The following is a 21595-nucleotide window of genomic DNA, read 5'->3' on the forward strand; positions in this document are numbered from 1 at the left end:
CTATTGATCTGCAACATGAACTTCAGGAAACAAACTAACAACCTGATAACCTATCAATCAGGTAATTCTGCAAACCAGATCAATTTTCCCATTTCTGGTAAGGCAACTTCAGGAGAAATACCTAGCCAAAGATAAATTTAAACTTCTGTACTTGGCTTTTGTTGACTTGGAGAAGACTTTTGACAGGGTCCCCTGATCCCTTATCTGGTGGTCATGTGGAAAGTAGAGATAGACAAGTGGTTGGTGAGAGCCATACAAGCCTTGTACAGGGACACTGCCAGTAAGGTGAGGGTGGGCAGTGAGTACAGTGAAAAATTCAGGGTACAAGAAGGGTTCACCAAGGATTGGTGTCCAGCTCCCTTTTGTTCATCACAGTCCTCCAGGCAATAACAGAGAAATTCAAGATAGGCTGCTCCTGGGAGCGCCTCTATGCTGATGTCTGTGTGAACAGCTATGTTGCATGGCAGTGAAACATAGGCTTTCACAGCAGAGGACATGCGTAGGCTTGAAAGAAATGAAGCCAGTATGCTTCACTGGATGTGCAATGTCAGTGTGAATGTTTGATAGAGTGTAAGCATCTTGAGAGATGAATCACATGTGGTGTGCAAGAGAGACGACTGCGCTGGTATGGTCATGTGATGTGTATGGACGAGGATAGCTGTGTAAAGAAGTGCCGATCTATAATTGTGGAAGGAACCTGTGGTAGAAGTAGACCCAGGAAGACATGGGATGAGATGGTGAAGTATGATCTTCAAACTTTGAACCTCACAGAGGCAATGGCTGGTGGCTGAGACTTGGTGATGTGCTGTGCTTGAGAGGACCCGTAAAGCCAAGTGCACCCATGCTGGTGGCACGTAAAGAACATCTTTTGAATGTTGCACCTCATAAAAAAATCCTTCAAGATAAAAATATATGAGTGTGTGTGTGCATGTGTATGTGTACATGTGCACATGCAAAATCTGCCTCAACAAATTCAATCTGATCCAAGCAAACATGGAAAAGTGGACTTAAAATGATGATGATGATAATGATGAAACTTTTACCTTCTCTCCTGCAGACACTGACATGGCCCTCAGCTCATTTAGCTGTCGTTCCAAGCGTCCAATGTTCAATTCCTGCCGGGAGAGGTTCTTCCTTGCAGGGGATTCCAGTTGTGGAATTGTCATTTCATTCTCCTTAAATTTGCAATCACAAACAAATAATTGATTAGTTAATTACAATTTATCAACATTATGTTTGGTTGAAAAATATTTGAATATCATTGGCATAGTAAGTTAATCAACTAAAATGTTTATCAAAGGATACAGGTTCAAATTCAAGCATGCTTCTTCTGAGATTTACTCTTTTTAAATCTCTGTTGTTGTGCTAGGTTAACCCCAGACAGCCCTAAGTGCATAGACCAATGACCAACCTACCTTTCCATATATTTTGGATGGTGCCTATCAACTTCTTTGATTTCATAGTGGCCCAGAAGATAAAATAAAAAAATTACTGGCACACATTGTATGGAATGTATTTTAAAAAGTCATATTTTAAAGGTAAAAATACAAACAGATATTACATCTTCCTTATATTAAGGGTAAAGACCCCCTTTTGTCATGAGTGACCATGGGATTGCACCTAGAAAGTTACCCTCCAAGGTACAAGTCCAGGCAAGATTGTTTTTGTGGAAGACCAGCAGTCGCCCACGCATACCAGCCTCCCCTCTCCATGTCACCATTGTTATCCAAAGAAAAGGCAATGGCTGCTACAGTGTAGCACCAGTGATGTTACAACTCATTTTTACAGCTGAGTGAACTGGAACAATGTGAAATAAAGTATGTTGCTCCACAACACAACACACAGCCTGGTCTGGAAATTAAATCCACTACCTCATGACTCTGAGCCTGACATTCTAACCACTGATCCACACACCTTCACGTTGTTGTTGGCATCCTTTTGTCTTGGGAGACAATGCAGTTGCGCATAAACTAATCCAGTCTGGTTTTTACATTTCATGTCCTTTCCAGTTTCCTCTCCAGTTTTGCACAGGCCTGGGCTAGATGTAAGAAAATCCTGGGTAGCCCAATTGTCAGGATTCCTCTCTCAACCTTGGTGACATAGTCCAAAGGAGTGTAGAGCATTACGTTTGGCACCAGCTTGGTTGCAGGAGCTGCAGGAAGAATGTCGAATCGAACACTAAACTGCCTACGGGGCTCCACTCCGGATTTCTTTGAAAGTTGTCTCCTTTCTGTAACCCTGGATAGGGGCCCATATCGAGTACTGTCAGCTGGAGCCAACTGAGCCCGGGACTTGTGTCAGACAGGGTCGTCACTCCCTGAAATCGTGAAGAAAATCATTACCCACTACCTTCATGTTCTATTAATTATATAAATATAATGGTGCAGTGATGACTAAGTGGTCAAGAAGCTTGCTTTGCAGTGAAATGGCTTCAGGTTCAGTCCAACTGCACAGTACCTTGAGCAAGTGTCTTTTACTATAGCCTCATGTCTACCAATGCCTTGTGAGTGAATTTGGGAGATGGAAAACTGTGAGGAAGCCTGTTATGTGTGTGTGTGTGTGCTTGTCCCCCCACCACCACCACCACTTGACAGTTTGTTCAGGCTCAGTCATCTAGCAGTTCAGCAAAAGAGATCAATAGAATAGGTACCCACCTTATAAAAACTACTGGGGTCAATTAGTTCAACTAAAATTTCAAGGCCCAATGAATGAAACAAGTGAAATATAACATTGTAGCAAAGATACATGGTTACCTCTGACATAATGTGGATTAGCCATGGATTTCCACAACAGCAAGATATCAGTGTCTGTCCCTCTACCTTTAGCCTCTCAACACCTGGTTTAAAGGCTTATTCCTCTCTATAACACACCCCTCAGTATCAGGGGCATTTTCTCTGTCTTGTGAGTTACTCTATGACCTCACTGGTATTGGTGACATGAAAAAGTAAACTCTGTAGAATGGTTGGTGTTAGGAAAAGCATCCAGCCACAGAACCCATACCAAATCATGGATCCTGTTGAACTGTCTCATGTATACTTGTATTGAAGACCCGATGATGATGACTTGTATCTCTTATCTTTTACTTTTTAAAGGCTGATACTTATTCTATCAGTTCCTTTTGCTGAACTGCTAAGTTACAGGGATGTAAACCCACAAACACCAGTTGTCAAGTGGTGATGGTGGAAAATCACAGACATGAAGACATACAATGTGAAATAAAGTGTGTTGCTCAAGAACACACACACACACACACACAGCCTGGTCTAGGAATTGAAATAAAGTGTGTTGCTCACACACACACACACACACACATACATACATACATATATATAACGGGCTTCTTTCCATTTCCATCTACCAAATCCACTCACAAAGCTTTGGTCAGCCCAAGGCTATAGTAGAAGACACTTGCCCAAGGTTCCACACAGTGGGACTGAACCTGGAACCATGTGGTTGGGAAGCAAACTTCTGACCACACAGCCATGCCTGTACCTAGCAAATTTTTAGGATAACATGTTTTTTCAAGATGCTCAAGATTTAGTATAGATGTTCTAAAGCAATACGTTACATTTTTAAAAAGCCTTACAACACAATGGTGTACCATGGCACATCGTTTATCTTCTTTGATACCAATTTACCTGAGACCACCCTTGGTTCTACAATACAAACTTCTTATTTTAAAGGGATTGAACTTAAAGCTTTTACATCAAAATTTCATGCTAATCTGTGTTCCAAAACACCAGTTTGATAATGAGAAAGCTATTTTTTACTAAATTCTTTATTATTTTCAATATTAAATGAAACAAAAGCAGTATGGTGACAAAACAGTTAAGAATCACTTAACTGAAATCCTGATACTACATTGTCTAATATATACTTATTTCTTTTATTATTAAAGAGTGGAGGGAATTTGGCTGTTATTTCTAACATATTGAGTATCTGGGTAAAGGGTATATCATTGCATTGGTGTTTAAAGCTTAGTCATTCTTTGTTAACTTGTGATTATAGTCATAACACTTTATCTTCTGCTTTCTCTTAGACAAACAGTAACTGTCCACTTTTCATGTCAACCTACCTTACTGACCTCCAAGAACTCTGCCCTATTAGCTAATAATTGTCAATGATATCTTTCAGAAGTGTCCTTAGATTCCAGATCTTTACTCAATCACTTTTTGTTTTTCAAATATGAAACTTTGCCTCCACGTGTCTAAATACAGCAGAGAAAGATATATATTTAACATTTTAACTGAAAAATTAAATTTCTTGATTATTCCAGTAATTATACTAAATGGTTACTGAAAAATAGAATTGGTATTTTCTGCAAGTCACAGGGTCTCAATAAATTTGACATATCTCAACAAAAAAAAAAAAAAAAAAAAAGTTTCAAACATGACATTCCTCAACAAATGGCAGACTAGTATATAAAACTGCTTTCTACAGTTAAGGGTAATAACATTTTGAGCAGATATATATGATTTCAACATTAAAAGGCTTAAGAGTTAAAATTATCAGTTGGGCACATTCCCCATCACTAACCTATGCAAACATTCAGTGAAAATTACAGAGAAGTTCTTAAATTTGGATAAGTTTGAATATTCTGGGGGAGATAAAGAATTTGATATTTTAGGACTATCTAAGAATGAAAGAAAGAAATAAAGAGGAACAAAATTTTAAATCATGGCTGTCTCTCAGAGAAAAGACAATCATGCAACATTAGATTCCACATCTCCCCATGGTATACAAACTTACCAAAACTTATTAACTAATTTGGTCATAAATTATTTGCTAACTTTGTGAATCATGAAACATGCATTTTCAGAATAAGCTCATGTGATGGGAGGTGGGAATGACTAATGATGTCATCTACTTTGCAGTTATGTAATCAGGAAATAATTATAATTCACTTCAACATTTGTCCTTGTTTGTTTAACAAGATACCAGAGATTGAAATAGAAAGTTATTCTAATTGAAGTTGAAAGGAAACTAATAATAAACATGTAAGCCAGAGCAATGATTGTCTTAAAATTGTTGTAGTTTAGAACCAAGGGTGGTAAATCTATGGCAGAATTACCCAATGATACACATGGGAACATTTTATATAAAATTAAAAAGAATTATTGTTATTATTAATAACAACAATAATAATAATAATGGTTTCAAATTTTGCCACAAGGGCAGCAATTTTTAGGGAGAGGACTAGTTGATTACATCGACTCCAGTGTTTAACTGGTACTTATATTATCAACCCTGAAAGGATGAAAGGCAAAGGTGACCTTGGTGGAATTTGAACTGAGAACTGAGAATACCACTAAGCAGTTTGTTCAGTGTGCTAACAGTTCAGCCAGCTTACTGCCTTAACAATAATAATAATCTACTATAATAATACTCATGTGTTTTTCTCCATCATAACATATGAATGAGAAAGGAAGGAAGAGGTGATAGATAAATAAGGAAGGAAAGAGTGATGGCAAACTGGTAGTGAGAGCGTTTCAACTCTGTGAGTATGTATGTGTGTGTATGTAAAAGGGAGGAATGTGTGTGTGTGTGTGTGTGCAATGGAGGTGGGATGGTGAACATTCAATGCTGAAAAGAAAAAATCAAACAGTGTTTCAACTCTGCGTGAGTATGTGTGTGTACATGTACAAGGGAAGTATGTGAAGGCTTGTATGAGTGAACTAACGTTCTTTCAGTAACAAACACTGATCAATGTTACATCTCAAGAGACAACAACTAGATAACATTGACAAGTGTATTAATTTACCATCCATATTTATAGAAAAAATACAACAATTAGCTGCCATTTTTTGACAGCACGGGGCCAGCTAGTAATAATAATAATAATAATAATCCTTTCTAATATAGGCACAAGGCCTGAAATTCTTGTGCATGTCCTCTTGTTGTTTGTTGCTGTTAATATTATTATTTGTTTATTTGAATCGACTATATATATATATATATATATATATATATAAATATTCTTTATTTATGGGTTAGAGCTATGATTGGTTTCATGTTAAAAGAGAAATCCCTAAACAATAATCACATGGAACATCAGTGCTCATCTCCATTCAAAATGTAGATGGTACTGGTGCCACCTGAAAAGAACTCAGTCTACTTTGTAAGGTGGTTAGTGTTAGGAAGGGGCATCCAGCCATAAAAACCATACCAAAACAGACAGTGAAGCCCAGTACAGTCTTCTGCTTAGCCAACTTCTGTTAAACTCTCCAACCTATGCCTGCATGGAAAACGAATGTTAAATGATGATGACACACACACACTTTAGTTTGTCTCAATGTTGTGTAGTACCCTTTAGTCAGTAAGGAGTAAGACTAGTACATTAACACTTTAGCATTTAAACCAGTCATATCCAACTCAAATATTCTATCTATTTAATGTTCAAACTGGCCAGATCCAGCTTCTCACACTTATCTTACATTGTCATTCAAAAATAAACAACCACATCATCAAAATCTCGAAGCTATGAGATAATGCATGATTAATTCAAAACAATGTGAATAAACAAGCATAGAGTAATCTGAATGCTAAAGCATTAAACTCAGTTAGGTGTACAACTAGAACCCTAAACTCAAACATCTTTCATTACTGAGGTGGAGGTCTGGTGCCTTAAACCCAGTTAGGTGTATAACTAAAACCTTAAACTCAAACAACTTTTTGTTTCTACAGTGTAGGACTGGTATCCTAAATTGAGTTAGGTGCAACTAATACCCTAAACTCATAAACAAATTCTAAATAGCTTTCAACATACTCCTTCTTGACAGTTGAAGATCAATATGTTTAAAAAAAAAATTTTTTTTAATAAAAGAAAGGAAGGCAATGGAATTTCCCAAATGCTAAAAAGATTGATTGCATTCCTGAAACTGTTCCTAATTACTGAGGATTAAGAAATGACTAATTAGTTTCCAATATGCTGATTAACTGCATAAAATGATGACAAATGATATACAAATGAAACTGATAAAATGGATCTCTGAATTAGCAACATGAATGCAAGATTATAAAAATTGGTCTCCATCAAAATTGTAAACCAACAAGAGAAGGTATTAGCAAGTCAATTAACCTCTGCAGTTTAATAAGTCAAAATCTGTAGGAATTAAACTCAGTTAGGCAGGCAATGTTTTCCACACATTATTTTCCAGTTTAGAAAGAATATTATTATTATTATTATTATTATTATTATTATTATTATTATAAAACCACTTTAAAGATTTATATAATCCATCTGTTGCAACTGATGTTTAATGCTTATATTAGCAAAACTTAAAGGAAAAGAAAAAAAGATTACTTCAAAATATTTCTGATTTTACAAAATGCTTGCAGCAAGCACATATGCATGAGATCCTGAAGAACGTGGGAGATTTCACCATCATCATCGCCATTTAATGCCCGTTTTCCATGTTGGCATGGGTTGAACGGTTTGATGGAAGCTGACCAACTGAAGGGCTGTTCAGACTCCATGTCTGTTTTAGCATGATTTCTTTGGCTGGATGCCATTCTTAATGCCATCCACTTTACAGAGTGTACTGGGTGCTTTTATGCAGCACCGCTATGGGTACTTTTTATGTGGCACCAGTATTTACGAGCCTGCAAGATTAATGATGCTCAGCTGAAGAGGGTTGCAAGGGACACGCTTGTATGCAAGGGCAACCAAGTTTTTACTTAGCTTGATGTGTCTTTTCAAGCACAGCAAACTGCCAGGCATCTTGGTCTCCTGTTATCTCCTCTGTAAGTCCCAATGTTTGTAGATCGTTTCTCGCCACTTTAAGATTGTGATTCTTGGCTTGAGAGTTCAAAACTTTGTAATGTCAGTTTGTACCTAATTATGTAATTACTTTAGATAATTGAATATGATATTGCTCAAAGAGAGCAGGCCAAAATCACAAGGAAAGGAAGGGTTATAATATAACCCTATTGTCACTATATTTTTGTTGAATTACACTGTTTTTGTTTCAATTAATTTTGAAAATAATGAAGAATTTAATGAAACAACTTTATAATTATTATGCTGGTGTTTGGGACGTAATATGGAATGTGTGTGTGTGAGTGGATCTGGTAGACGGAACTGAGATAACTTAGATTGGTCTAGGCCATGTCTAAATTAATAGCACCACCTGATAGGATTAGCTAAATCCTTTTTAAGTAAAGTTTTGTAGTATCATGGTCCATTCAAGTAGGGAGTTCTTGTTGAGTGAGTTATATCCAGGTATAGGTGGATTATCAGGTATTCCTTGAAGAAATTTCTCTACATTCCATTTAAAGGTGATGGGATCCTTTTCCTCTTTAATCTGTTTCAGGGCAATGTTAAAAAAAAGGGTCTGTTGAGGAAAAGAAATCGTGTTGCAGTGTATTTATGTGTTGTGATCCTGAATTGAGTAGAGGACATATCGCCTATGGTTCTAGCCTTGGATGAATTTTGAAGCTAATGTTGAGGTTGTTTGGGCAATGCTGGTGGTGTATTCTCCACATTGTGCAAATGCTGTATCACTCACAGCGATGCTAATGCTTTAAGGCGTTCCAATAATCGAGATCAGTCATGCCCTTAATTCTTTTAGTGAATGCCTTCTGGGGCAATTAAAGTTTCAAAAGGTTTTGTTTTGTATGGGGAGACCACAGGGGGCAGCAGTATTTGAGGTGTGGCCATACAAAGGAGGAGAAAAGAGGAATGATGACACCTAGTTTTCTAGACTGGAAGGTTCTTAGGATCCAGGAACTCATCTTACGAGCTATATCGACCTTATTGTTGATGTGGGCACTCCAGCTTAGATTGTTGTCAACAATTACTCCTAGGTTTCTGATATTATTGCAGTGTGTAGTTCCCCTGAAGGAAGAGAGTATGGCTATTTTAGAATAGTCTTTCTTCCAAAATTAATCAGCTCCAATTTTCCCTCATTTGGTTGCATTTTGTTTGGTTGCATTTTGCCCATTGACTCACAGCATGTAGATCAGACTGGAGTTCAGCTTGGTTTTCTTCTTCATTGATAATTTTCTGGAGCTTAGAGTCATCAGCAAATATTTTCACTTTGCTGTGCTTTATGATGCTGGAAAGATTGTTTACATAGACTATAAAGAGAAGCAGGCCAAAGACAATCCCCTGCTGGACATCACTGGTGACTTTTGCTGGGCTTGAGTGGATTCCATCGATCACAACATGTTGTGTTCTGTTCCCCAGGAAATACTTATATATATAAGTATGCAGATGTCTATGTGTGTGTGTGTGTCTGTGTTTGTTCCCCCACTACTAATTTACAACCAGTGTTAGTGTGTTTACATCCTCGTAACTTAGTGGTTTAGCAAAATGAGACCAATAGAATAAGTACAAAGCTTAAGAAAAATAAGTCCTGGGGTGGAGTTGTTTGACTAAAACCCTTTAAGACAGTGCTCTAGCATGGCCACAGTCAAATGACTGAAACAAGTAAAAGATATACACACAGACACAAACATACATACACACACACACACACACACATGCAATGGGCTTTCTGTACTTTTCATCAATCAAATTCACTTACAAGGCATTAATCGATTTGGGCTATATTACAAGACATTTAGCCAAAGTGCCATGCAAAATCTTTGATATTTATTGTTTCTTTTATGGGACTTACAGAGTAGAATAATATTGATTTCAGATTTTGGCACAAGGCCAGCAATTTTGGGGAGGAAATAAGTCGATCACATCGACCCCACTGTTTAACTGGGACTTATTTTATCAACCTCAAAGGGACGAAAGGTATAGTCAACCTCAACAGAATTTCAACTCAGAATGTAATGATGGACTAAATACTGCTAAGCATTTTGCCCAGCGTGCCAGTTTGCCGCCTTAACAAAGTACAATGATAATGGCATTTATAAACTATTATTTTCCCCTGATTGTCTTTTTAATACCATTATTTAAACACACTTCATACAATGCTTTCCTTTACTTCAATTTCTGTTTTCCTCTTATATTTCCTATTAATATTAAAACAATGCACACAGATAAGCATAAAGACTTTTCTTTTTGCCTGAACAAAAAACAAAAACAAAAAAAGACCCCCAAAACATCCATTATCATTGCTATTTATTCATCACTTCTACTTTATGTGAAATATTTATTATAAACAAAAACATAATTCCTAAAGCTGTCCCATTCAGACAATTCAGAAGTTATTGATTGTCTAAAGTGACTTCTTTAAGAATTGTTTTCAAGTATTTTATTCTGTTTCTACATAAATATAGAGATGTAAAAAAATACAGCAACAATAAAAAAAAAATGACAGCCTGCTACTCTATAGTTTCCAAATGTATATGGGGGGAAATTCATTTTTAAAAGATTTTTACCAATGTGAGCACATGCTCAAAAGAAATAATAAATAAATACAGTAGGTACAGGCATGGCTGAGGTAAGAAGCTTGCTTCCTAATCACATGGTTTTGGGTTCAGTCCCACTGTGTGACACCTTGGGCAAGTGTCTTCTACTATAGCCATGGGCTGACCAAAGTCTTGTGAATGGATTTGGTAGAAGGAAACTGAAAGAAGCCCGTCGTATATATGTATGTATATATATATATATATATATATATATATATATATCATCAATGTATGTGTGTTTGTGTTTGTCCCCCCCAACATCGCTTGACAACCGATGCTGGTATGTTTACGTCCCCGTAACTTAGCGGTTCGGCAAAAAGAGACCGATAAAATAAATACTGAGCTTACAAAGAATAAGCCCTGGGGTCGATTTTCTCGATTAAAGGTGGTGCTCCAGCATGGCCGCAGTCAAATGACTGAAACAAGTAAAAGAGTAGGCACTGGTATGACTGTGGTAAGAAGCTTGCTTCCTAACCACATGATTTTGGGTTCAGTCCCACTGTGTGACACCTTGGGCAAGTGTCTTCTACTATAGCCATGGGCTAACCAAAGTCTTCTGAATGGATTTGGTAGGGGGTAACTGAAAGAAGTCCATCGTGTGTGTGTGTGTGTGTATGAGTGCAGGTGTGGCTGTGTGTGTGTGTGTGTGTGTATGAGTGCAGGTGTAGCTGTGTGGTAAGAAGCTTGCTTCCCAACCACATGGTTCCAGGTTCAGTCTCATTGTGTGGCACCTTAGGCAAGTATCTTCTACTATAGTCTCAGGCTCACCCAAGCTTTTGAGTGGATTTGGTAGATGGAAACTGAAAGAAACTCATTGTCTCTCTATATAAATGTGTTTGTGTGTGTATGTTTGTCTACCACCACTCGACAACCAGCATTGGTGTGTTTACATCCCCATAACTTAACAATTCGGCAAAGAAACCAATTGAATAAGTACCTGGTTTAATGAAAAAAAAAATAAGGACTAATGTTGATTAGTTTGACTAAAATTCTTCGAGGCGGTGCACCAGTACGGCCACAGTCTAATGACTGAAACAAGATAAAGACCATAGAATTAAAAAAATGAATAAATAAGTAAAACATTTCCCACCCCTCATTTATTGTGAAAAGCACTCCAGCCATGACCATTCTGACTTATGATAGACAGTGACTATCAAGGACAACAAGACAATGAGGTATTATCTAACCATATGGAATTCAGATGACTCTGTCAAATGTAAAGCTTATTTATTCACATTGTTTTGAATTAATCATGCGTTATCTCATAGCCTCAAGATTTTGTTGATGTGAAAGGTAGTGAGCTGGCAAAATCGTTAGTATGCTGGGCGGAATGCTTAACGGCATTTTGCCAATCTTCACATTCATCATCATCATCATTATTTAACGTCCGCTTTCCATGCTAGCATGGGTTGGACGCTTTTACTGAGGACTGGTGAACCAAATGGCTACACCAGGCTCCAATCTGATTTGGCAGAGTTTCTACAGCTGGATGCCCTTCCTAACGCCAACCACTCCGAGTGTATTTAAACACACTTCATACAATGCTTTCCTTTACCTCAATTTCTGTTTTCCTCTTATATTTCCTGAATGGGACAGCTTTAGGAATTATGTTTTTTGTTTATAATAAATATTTCTCATAAAGTAGAAGTGATGAATAAATAGCAATGATAATGGATGTTTTGGGGGTCTTTTTTGTTTTTTGCTTTTTCTTCAGGCAAAAAGAAATGTCTTTATGCTTATTTGTGTGTATTGTTTTAATATTAATAGGAAATATAAGAGGAAAACAGAAATTGAAGTAAAAGAAAGCATTGTATGAAGTGTGCTTAAATACACACTCTCGGATGAGTTCAAATTCCGCTGAGGTCAACTTTGCTTTTCATCCTTTCGGGGTTGATAAAATAAGTACCAACTAAGCATTGGGGTTAATGTAATTGATTTACCCTACCCCACCAAAAACGCTAGCCTGGTGCCAAAATTTGAAACCAACAGTGTGAATAATTATTTTGAAAATGACATTGTAGGCTATGCTTAAGATGCTGAACCAGGCTGATTTGAACATAAAACAGGTAGAATATTTGGACCACATTTGATCAGTTTAAATGCCTAGGGTCAAAGGGTAGTGGCTAATTCTAGTAGGTCAAATGCTTAATTCCTCTTTATTTGGTTACTCTAAATGTAATGTAACACAGGTATACCTACATGTGACATGGATACACCAGTAACAAAGCATGGACATACCCATATGTGATACAGGTTTTACTAACAATGTGACACAGACATACCTGTAATATGATATGGATGATCAGTAATGTGACATGGATACGCCAGTATGTCATTTGGGTATGCTAATTAATGTGGCATGGGTATACCCATTAATGCAAAATGGGTATACAAGTAATGTGAAACAAATACACCAATAAGTGACATGAGCACATCAGTATGTGACATAGATACAACAGCAAGTGACAGGAGAAAACCAGTAAGTGATAGAAGTACACCAGTATATTACTGGGGTTCACCAGTTTGTGACAAGAGTACAACAGTTCATGACAAGAGTACACCAGTATGTGGCATGGGCTTACTAATATGTAACACAGGAACACTAGTCTATGACAAGAGCATGCGAATATGTGACAGAGATATAATGAGAGCATTAATATTAGTTTCAGATGAACACATCAATAGGTTAGGATGGTGTTGTCTCCCTTAGTATGCGAACCTGAATTTGAAACCAACTCTAGTTGACCATAACAATTTGTGTTACCATATACATTTCTGGTAAAATAAGAAATATAGTTAAATAACTCCACCATTATTAAGCTGATGTTTGGAACATAAATTAACATGAAATTTCAATGGGAAGTTTGAATTTATATTACATTAAAACCTTAAGTTCATAGCATAAAACCAAGGGTGGTCTCAGGCAGTTTGGTATGAAAAGGGTTGATCTTAGATTAAAGAACTCAGCTGCATGAAATACCAATTAAAAACTACAGAACATGTAGTTCCTTTCTTTAATGGTGTACAACAACGTCTGGGTATTCAATAGAATAACAGGAATATCACCTGGATGATCAATACTTCAGATATCAACATAAGCCCTTAAGTTGTGTTCTCTGATCAACACAAAACTCACTGGCTCAATTCAGTTAACCATGTACGAAGACAATGAAGAGGTCGCAAATTCTCTTAGAAACCTTTAGAGAGCATTATGGAATATAATATAATAGGTTCCACAATGGCTGTGTGGTTAAGAATTTTGTTTCACGACCATGTGGTTTCGGGTTCAGTTCCATAGGGGTGTCACTTTAGGCAAATGTCTTTTATTATAGCCCAGGATTGATCAAAGTCTTATGAATAAATTTGATAGGCAGAAGTATAAAGAAGTGTGTGTGTGTTTGAGCATGCATGTATGTTTTTGTCTTCTTGTCTTTACACTGCATGCTAAATGTTAATAACCATCACTGTCATACAATTGGTGTTTTTTTTTTCCTTTTGCAAACTTCCATAAAAGCATGTCTGGACTAGGGGAAAATATTACCTTGCTTGCAAGGTGAGGGCTGATGACAGGAAGAACATCCCGCTATAGAAAAATCAGCCTCAATGAATCCTGTTTAATCCATGCAAGCATGGACAAGAAGACATGAACATAATGTTGCTGACGATGATGATGATGAAGCCTGCTAATGCTTTGATCAACTAAGCCATTTTAGTCAGATCAATGATCTGAGTAAGGATCAAAAGCTCATCCATCGTAGATAGACTTCAATATCTGGTGCAGGGGACACCAAATTGATCCAAGAATAGAATATGAGAATGTTCAAGGGAAAACAAAGCAGCAAGGAGAAGGAATAATTACAAGAGGAAGATGAAAAGAAAGAGGTACTACTACTTCCTTGAAGATGTAGAACTAAATACATACCTTAGATATAAGGAGCTCATTCTGTCTGGTAGCAGCACCATTTTGTCGGGGGGTCACATAGGAAACAGGATCTCCAGGAATATTAGAAGAATCAGTCAAAACTTGTCTGTTTTGGGGTAACTAGATTAAATAAAAGTGAGTGGGGGAAAGGAAAAACAAAATATTATATATACATGGAAATGATCATGTATATATATGTACACACACACACACACACACACACACACACACACACACACATTTTGTTATCCATTTGTACTCTGTGACAGAGCTGCCTTAGTCGCCTTAAAGGCCCTTGGGCAAGCTAATGAACTGGTGCAGATTTATAGTACCTATTTATTGACAGCAAACCAAAGTATAACTAGATCAAAATTGGGCCCCTTTTGTTGTGAGGCCGCTGGGCAACTTCCCAGTGTGCTCATACCTTAAGACATCACTGCTCTGTGACATGTACAACTGTAGGTTCCTACAAAATGGTATGTGAACTATCATATGAGTTCCCCTCACAGTCTCCCTTCAGATAAATGCAAATACATATGCAGTTCTAAATACTTGCCATTTGTTGCATAACACAAATTTTAAATCACATCAAATCTATCTCTCTCTAAAGCACTCAGCACACACTGTAAAGTGGATGGCATTAGGAAGGGCATCCAGTAGTAGAAACCAAGCCAAATCAGACTGGAACCTGGTGCAGCTCTCCTATTTTCCAGCTCTAGTCAACCTGTCCAACACATGCCAGCATGGGAAACAAATGGAGGAGGAGGAGGACAGAGAGTTAGATAGATAGATAGACAAATAGCCAGATCGATACACAGACAAATAAACAAACAGACTGATAGACAGACAGGTAGATAAATAGACATGTAGTTAGACAGATTTTTTAACAGTTTGACTTGGTTCTATATGACAATATTTTGTGATCATGTAGGATGCATCCACCTCATCAAACTCTCATCAGATGTGATGGACATGTCCTAAAAACAGCCAGACAAGACCATGTATACCTATGTGCCTATCTCTACAATAGCATCATCCTACCTTCACTCTAGTACACAAAAAAAGATGCGGGTTACACATGGAAAGAAGAACAAGGACTGGCTATGACATGGAGGGTTATGGAAAGATCCATGCCAGGGATATCATTGGGGGATGCAAAGGAGGTAAATTTGAGAACAGAGCAGAATGAATATTGTTATTACAGAATGCCGAAAGCACACATCTATTAGGTTGCTCATGCTGCAAAGCTCACAGAGTATAGGTGTAGCTGTGCAATTGTCAGGTGGTAGTCAAGAGACCAGAAGCTACTTAGAAACCTTCTAGTTAATGAGGTGACAACATAGTTGGACAACCTAGGACCAAAGGAAAGAGAAGGGTGTTGTGAAGAGAAGGAAATGTCTAGTGACCAGTGATGTGCAAGGACATCTGATAGTCTGGTCAGAAATAAAGATATATAAGTATGATTACATATATTACACTACATTATATATATACATACATACACACAAGAAATAAATATTATGACAAATAATATTACTTTCCAGCAAGAATAAAACACCATAAAGGTGGAATTATAAATATACAAAACAGATGTACACAAAGTAAAATCATTAATAAAAATAGCAGTTGGTGAGCTATCAGTGCTATGTAGAGCTTCACTGAAAGTTTACAGGCAGAGATGTTTGCAGGTGGCGAATATAGGAAAATTCTGTCTTATCTCTACAGAGACCATTAGAGGAATGAAGGATAATTCAATACTGGCTGCTATTTCTAGCAATGCATATACTTCGTGTACATCTGTTTTGTGTGTGTGTGTGTGTGTGTATATATATATATATTTAAATCTCTACCAAATATTTGGTAAAATATTGTACCCGTTATCAAAGTAGCAAAATTCTCACTTGAAAAGTTGTTTATACTTTGTTTAAATATAAAGACTTTCAAATATGTGATACAATTTTGGGTGCATATCAATTTAAATAAGAGCCATAACGCAATCCTGGCTCTTATTTAAACTGGGGTACATCCTTGAAGAAATTTTGGTCAAATGAATTGACCTCAGTGCTTACTTTTTTTTTAAAGTCTGGTGCTTATTCAATTGGTTTCTTTTTCACTGAACTGTGAAGTTAAAGGGATGTAAACAAACTAACACTGGTCATCAAGCAGTGGTGGGGACAAACACTAAGACACACACACACAAGAGGCTTCTTACCACACAGCCACATAGTTTTTAATCATTTTACTGTGGAAATTTAAACAAGAGTGGATGTATGGTAAGTAGCTTGCTTACAAACCACATGGTTCCTAGTTCAGTTCCACAGCATGGCACCTTGAGCAAGTGTCACTTACTATAGCCTCGGGATGACCAAAGCTTTGTGAGTGGATTTGGTAGAGGGAAACTGAAAGAAGCCCATCATATATATGTGTGGGTGTGTGTGTGTGTGTGTGTGTGTGTGCGTGTGTGTGTTTATCCCCCAACATCGCTTGACAACCGATGCCGGTGTGTTTACATCCCCGTAACTTAGCGGTTCGGCAAAAGAGACCAATAGAATATGTACTAGGCTTATAAAGTACAAGTCCTGGGGTCGATTTGCTCAACTAAAGGTGGTGCCCCAGCATGGCCGCAGTGAAATGACTGAAACAAGTAAAAGAATAAAAGAAGAATGTCTTATTTTGTTTGTACATAGAATCATAAAGGAAAGTGTTCTGACATGTACCCTAGTTTGTTGACCATTCATCAAAGGACAAGTAACCTCACATTCCTCTGTCCATTAAGAGTCTATTTAATCACCACTATTTAAATCAAACACAAACATTTAACCATGAAGGTTAGATTTATTTGCAAACTCTATGTAACTGACAAGAAGACCTGTCCACCACAACAAAATCAAGACCCTAAAACCAATGTGCCACATAAAAAGCATTGGTGTGGATGCTGGTTCCACATAAAAAGCACCAGTGCTGATGCCAAGTAAAAAGCATTGGTGATGGCACCATGCAAAAGGCACCCAGTATACTCTGTAAAGTGGCTGGCATTAGGAAGGACATCCAGCCCTAGAAACCAAACCAAAACAGCGACCCTGGCCTTGTCAGTTCCTGTCAAGCCATCCAGCCTATGCCAACGTCTAAAACAGACATTAAATGATGATGATGAACACAGTATAGTATATATAAGACGACCCAAGATAAATTTAAAGTTAAAGTACAAACTTTAATGATTTTGCTGCGAAACTTTAAACAGCTGTGAATGTATTGTGTTATGCTTGTTAATCTTAATTATTCAGTCAAGTCATCTACAAATACATGCTTTGAGAATTAGTCTAGCCACTAAAGTGAAATTTTAGTCAGTGTCCCATATAACTAGCCATCAACTTTAGACTCTAGCAGTAGGTACTGATGCGTTGATCAGTGGCTAATGAAACTTGAAATATATCAGAATAATCTGACATATACATACATACATGAATGCATACACACACACATATATAAATACTCATACATGTATAGATATGTACACATACATATTAATACAAATATGCATACATACACTTCAATACAAATATGCATACATACACATACATATAGAGATACATAGAGGTATGTATACAGACACAAATAGACAGGCATAGATACATGGACACATATAAATGGACACATACACAAATACAAACATACATAGATTAATACACATACAGATACAAACATACACATATAAATACAAACACATGCACACATCTTCTTTCCTACAGGCCCCAGGATCCATAAAGCTGATTACTCACTTTCCATGGTGTCCCACTGAATGGGATGCCAGTCTGCTACATGATTCAAGCTTAGCAAAATTTTTTTTATTTTTAGAGAGGGGATATGTCGATTACATTGACCCCAGTGCTTAGTGCTCAACTGGTACTCAATCCAATGACCGTGAAGGATGAAAAGCAAAGTCAACATCAGCAGAATTTGAACTGAGAACATAAGTATGGCTGAAATGCTGCTAAGTATTTTGCCGAGCATGCTAACGATTCTACCAGCTTGCTACCTTAATAGTAGAATTAATGATGCTTTCAAATTTTGGCACAAAACCAGCATGTTCGGGGGAGGGGTAAGTTGATTATACTGACCCCGGTGCTCAACTGGTACTTAATTCATCAACCCGAAGAGGATGAAAGGCAAAGTCAGAACATAAAGATCAATGAAATGCCAATAAACATTTTGCTCCACTTGCTGCCTTAAAAAAGAATGGAAAGCAAAGTTAGCCTCAGTGGAACTTGAACTCAGAACATAAAGAGTCAAAAGAAATGCCGTTAAACATTTTGGCAAATGTGCTAATGATTCTGTCACATTGTCACCTTACAAGTTGGTTGTACCGACCTCAGTACTTGACTGTTAATTTGTTTTATTGTCCTCAAAGGGATGAAAAATAAAGTTTCTTCAATAAGATTTGAACTCAAAATGTAAAAAAGTCAGAAGAAATGCCACTAAGCATTTTGTCCAATGTACTAATGGCTGTCAGCTTGCAGCCTTTACTTGGATATATACATATATGTACATACATGTACATAGATACACACATAAACATTGACACATGCATGCACGCATACGTCAACAAATGCATACACCCACACATTAAACACACACATACATGCACATCGACACACATGGGTGAATAAACACACACATACACATTGACACATACACATACACACTATACACTCACACTGACAGATGCACACATGCACATCAACGCATGCATATATGTACATAGATATATGAATGAGGTGGGGATGTAATTATTTTCTATGTTTATATTAAGATAAATCTTTGTGCATATAGTCTTTATGTGCAATAGGATTTCATGGCAAAGATTCGGAATTAGAAGCAGGCACTGAAAATGAGATGTTATCTTAGGCATCTCATACTTGAACCACATCCTGAATGAGCAGGTCCGTGAACCCATCTAGCATCATACTGGACCCTATTAGACTTTCTAATAAAATATGGGTGGTGGTGGTGGTGGGGGGCGGGCTGAGATAAGATGGCTATATAGTAATATCTAATGGCCTTGCAAAACCCATTCTTCAAGAAACTGTAGAGAGAAGAAATGGGAGAGACATTTAGAAAAAAAGATGGACAGACAATGTCAAGTAATGACAAAGCAAGCAGTGAAGATCTTTAGTCTGACACCTAACTATAACAAACTGAAGAAACTGGTGTACAGCATGTTAAACAACATCCCAATGGCTTCATCAGAAGTTGAAAGCCCAAGACAAGACATAGTATTTATATATGGATTGAATTAATCTGATTTTTGTGAGTGTGTATGAGCGTTTGTGCATGGCTTCTTTCTTTTTCCCTTTTCCTTTTAATAAATTTTTTCTATTTTTTTCTTTATTGATTCTACTATCAATGTATTTCCACTACCTGCACCATTCTTGCTGCATTGTTTGTTGTGAACCATATCTAGACCATTTTTTAAAGATGAACTTATTTTAAAATCTTCACTATAGGCACAAGAGTGGCTGTGTGGTAAGAAGCGAGCTGGCAAAAACGTTAGTACGCCAGGTGAAATGCTTAGTGATATTTCGTCTGCTGCTACGTTCTGAGCCCAAATTCCGCCGAGGTCAACTTTGCCTTTCATCTTTTCGGGGTCAATAAATTAAGTACTAGTTATGCACTGGGGTCGATGTAATCGACTTAATCTGTTTGTCTGTCCTTGTTTGCCCCCTGTGTTTAGCCCCTTGTGGGCAATAAAGACATAAGAAGCTTGCTTCCCAACCACATGGTTCCGGGTTCAGTCTCGTTGCGTGGCGCCTTGGGCAAGTGTCTTCTACTATAACCTCGGGCCAACCAAAGCCTTGTGAGTAGATTTGGTAGGCAGAAACTGAAAGAAGCCTGTTGTGTGTGTGTGTGTATGTATATATATATATGTGATTGTATTTGTGTCTGTGTTTGTCCACTCCAACCATTGTTTGACAACCGATGTTGGTGTGTTTACGTCTCCATAACTTAGCAGTTCAGCAGAAAAGACTGATAGAATAAGACAGCTGACTTGATGCAGTTCTCTGACTTTCCAGCTCCAGTTAAACTGTCCAACCCATGCCAGCATGGAAAACACATGTTAAACAATGACAACAATGATGATGACCCTGAAAGGATGAAAGGTAAAGTTGACTTCAGCTGGTTTTGAACTGAGAATGTAAACGGCCAGAAAAAATACTATCAGTCATTTATTTTCCGACACTAGTAACTCTGTCAATTAATGCTCAAAACACCATAAAGAGATAATTTTGTAGATTTTAGAAAAACTATGTGAAGAATGAGGAGTGGCTGTGTGGTAAGTAGTTTGCTTACCAACCACATGGTTCCGGGTTCAGTCCCACTGCATGGCACCTTGGGCAAGTGTCTTCTACTATAGCCTCGGGCCGACCAAAGCCTTGTGAGTGGATTTGGTAGACGGAAACTGAAAGAAGCCCGTCGTATATATGTATATGTATGTATATATATATATGTGTGTGTGTGTGTGTTTGTCCCCCCACAACTTCGCTTGACAACCGATGGTGGTGTGTTTATGTCCCCGTAACTTAGCGGATCAGCAAAAGAGACCGATAGAAAAAGTACTAGGCTTACAAAGAATAAATCCTGGGTCGATCTGCTCGACTAAAGGCGGTGCTCCAGCATGACCGCAGTCAAATGACTGGAACAAGTAAAAGAGTAAAGAGTAAAAGAGAATGAGAGAAAGATAGATAAAGAGAGAGAGAGGGATGGAAGGGGAGAGACTCACCTCAAGATTATTTCTTTCCTTCTGCAGTTTAGTTTTCTGTTCTCGAATAAATTGGTCAATATCAGTTTCTGTCATAGCGGCAACCATTTTTAAGTTACATGGCTGGAAGTATCAAAATAAAACAATATCTAAGGCTTAAAAACAAAATTAAATATGAAGAATGGCAGATTAAAAATACTCTATTATTTTGTGATAAATCTTGAATACTTCTGTAAGGATATAATGTATTTCGGGTTGGCATGTTGGGTAACTATCTTCTATTAGAGCTCTGGGTCAACCAAAACCTTGTGGGTGGATTTGGTAGATGGAAACTAAAAGCTTGTTATGTACACATATATAGATTCATGCATACATACACATTCATATACATATGCACATACATATATACATGCACACACACACACACATATATATATACATAAACACACACGTGTATTCACATATATATATATATAAGTTCAAAAAAGGAAAAAGACAAAAAAAACAACAATGTGAGGACGTGATACAGATTGTGTTACTAGACACTCGGA

The 21595-nt window shown here is 37.4% G+C and overlaps 1 protein-coding gene across 4 annotated transcripts in view; it reads right to left on the bottom strand.

Moving 5' to 3' along the window:
- The window catches only part of LOC106870298 (centrosome and spindle pole-associated protein 1), a 166460-nt gene that overhangs the window by 67460 nt on the left and 77405 nt on the right, over nucleotides 1-21595 (bottom strand). For all 4 annotated transcript variants that reach the window (XM_089357482.1, XM_089357483.1, XM_089357485.1 and 1 more), the window contains 3 exons: nucleotides 21066-21167; nucleotides 14288-14407; nucleotides 1044-1175 (listed from right to left, as the gene is read on the bottom strand). In XM_089357482.1, coding sequence (XP_089213608.1) covers nucleotides 1044-1175; nucleotides 14288-14407; nucleotides 21066-21152 — 339 coding nt within the window. In that variant the 5' untranslated portion in view covers nucleotides 21153-21167. The remainder of the gene's footprint in view (nucleotides 1-1043; nucleotides 1176-14287; nucleotides 14408-21065; nucleotides 21168-21595) is intronic.

This window comes from Octopus bimaculoides, chromosome 9 (assembly GCF_046866305.1).
Source record: "Octopus bimaculoides isolate indiv1 chromosome 9, ASM4686630v1, whole genome shotgun sequence".
NCBI classification, from domain to species: Eukaryota; Metazoa; Mollusca; class Cephalopoda; order Octopoda; family Octopodidae; genus Octopus; species Octopus bimaculoides.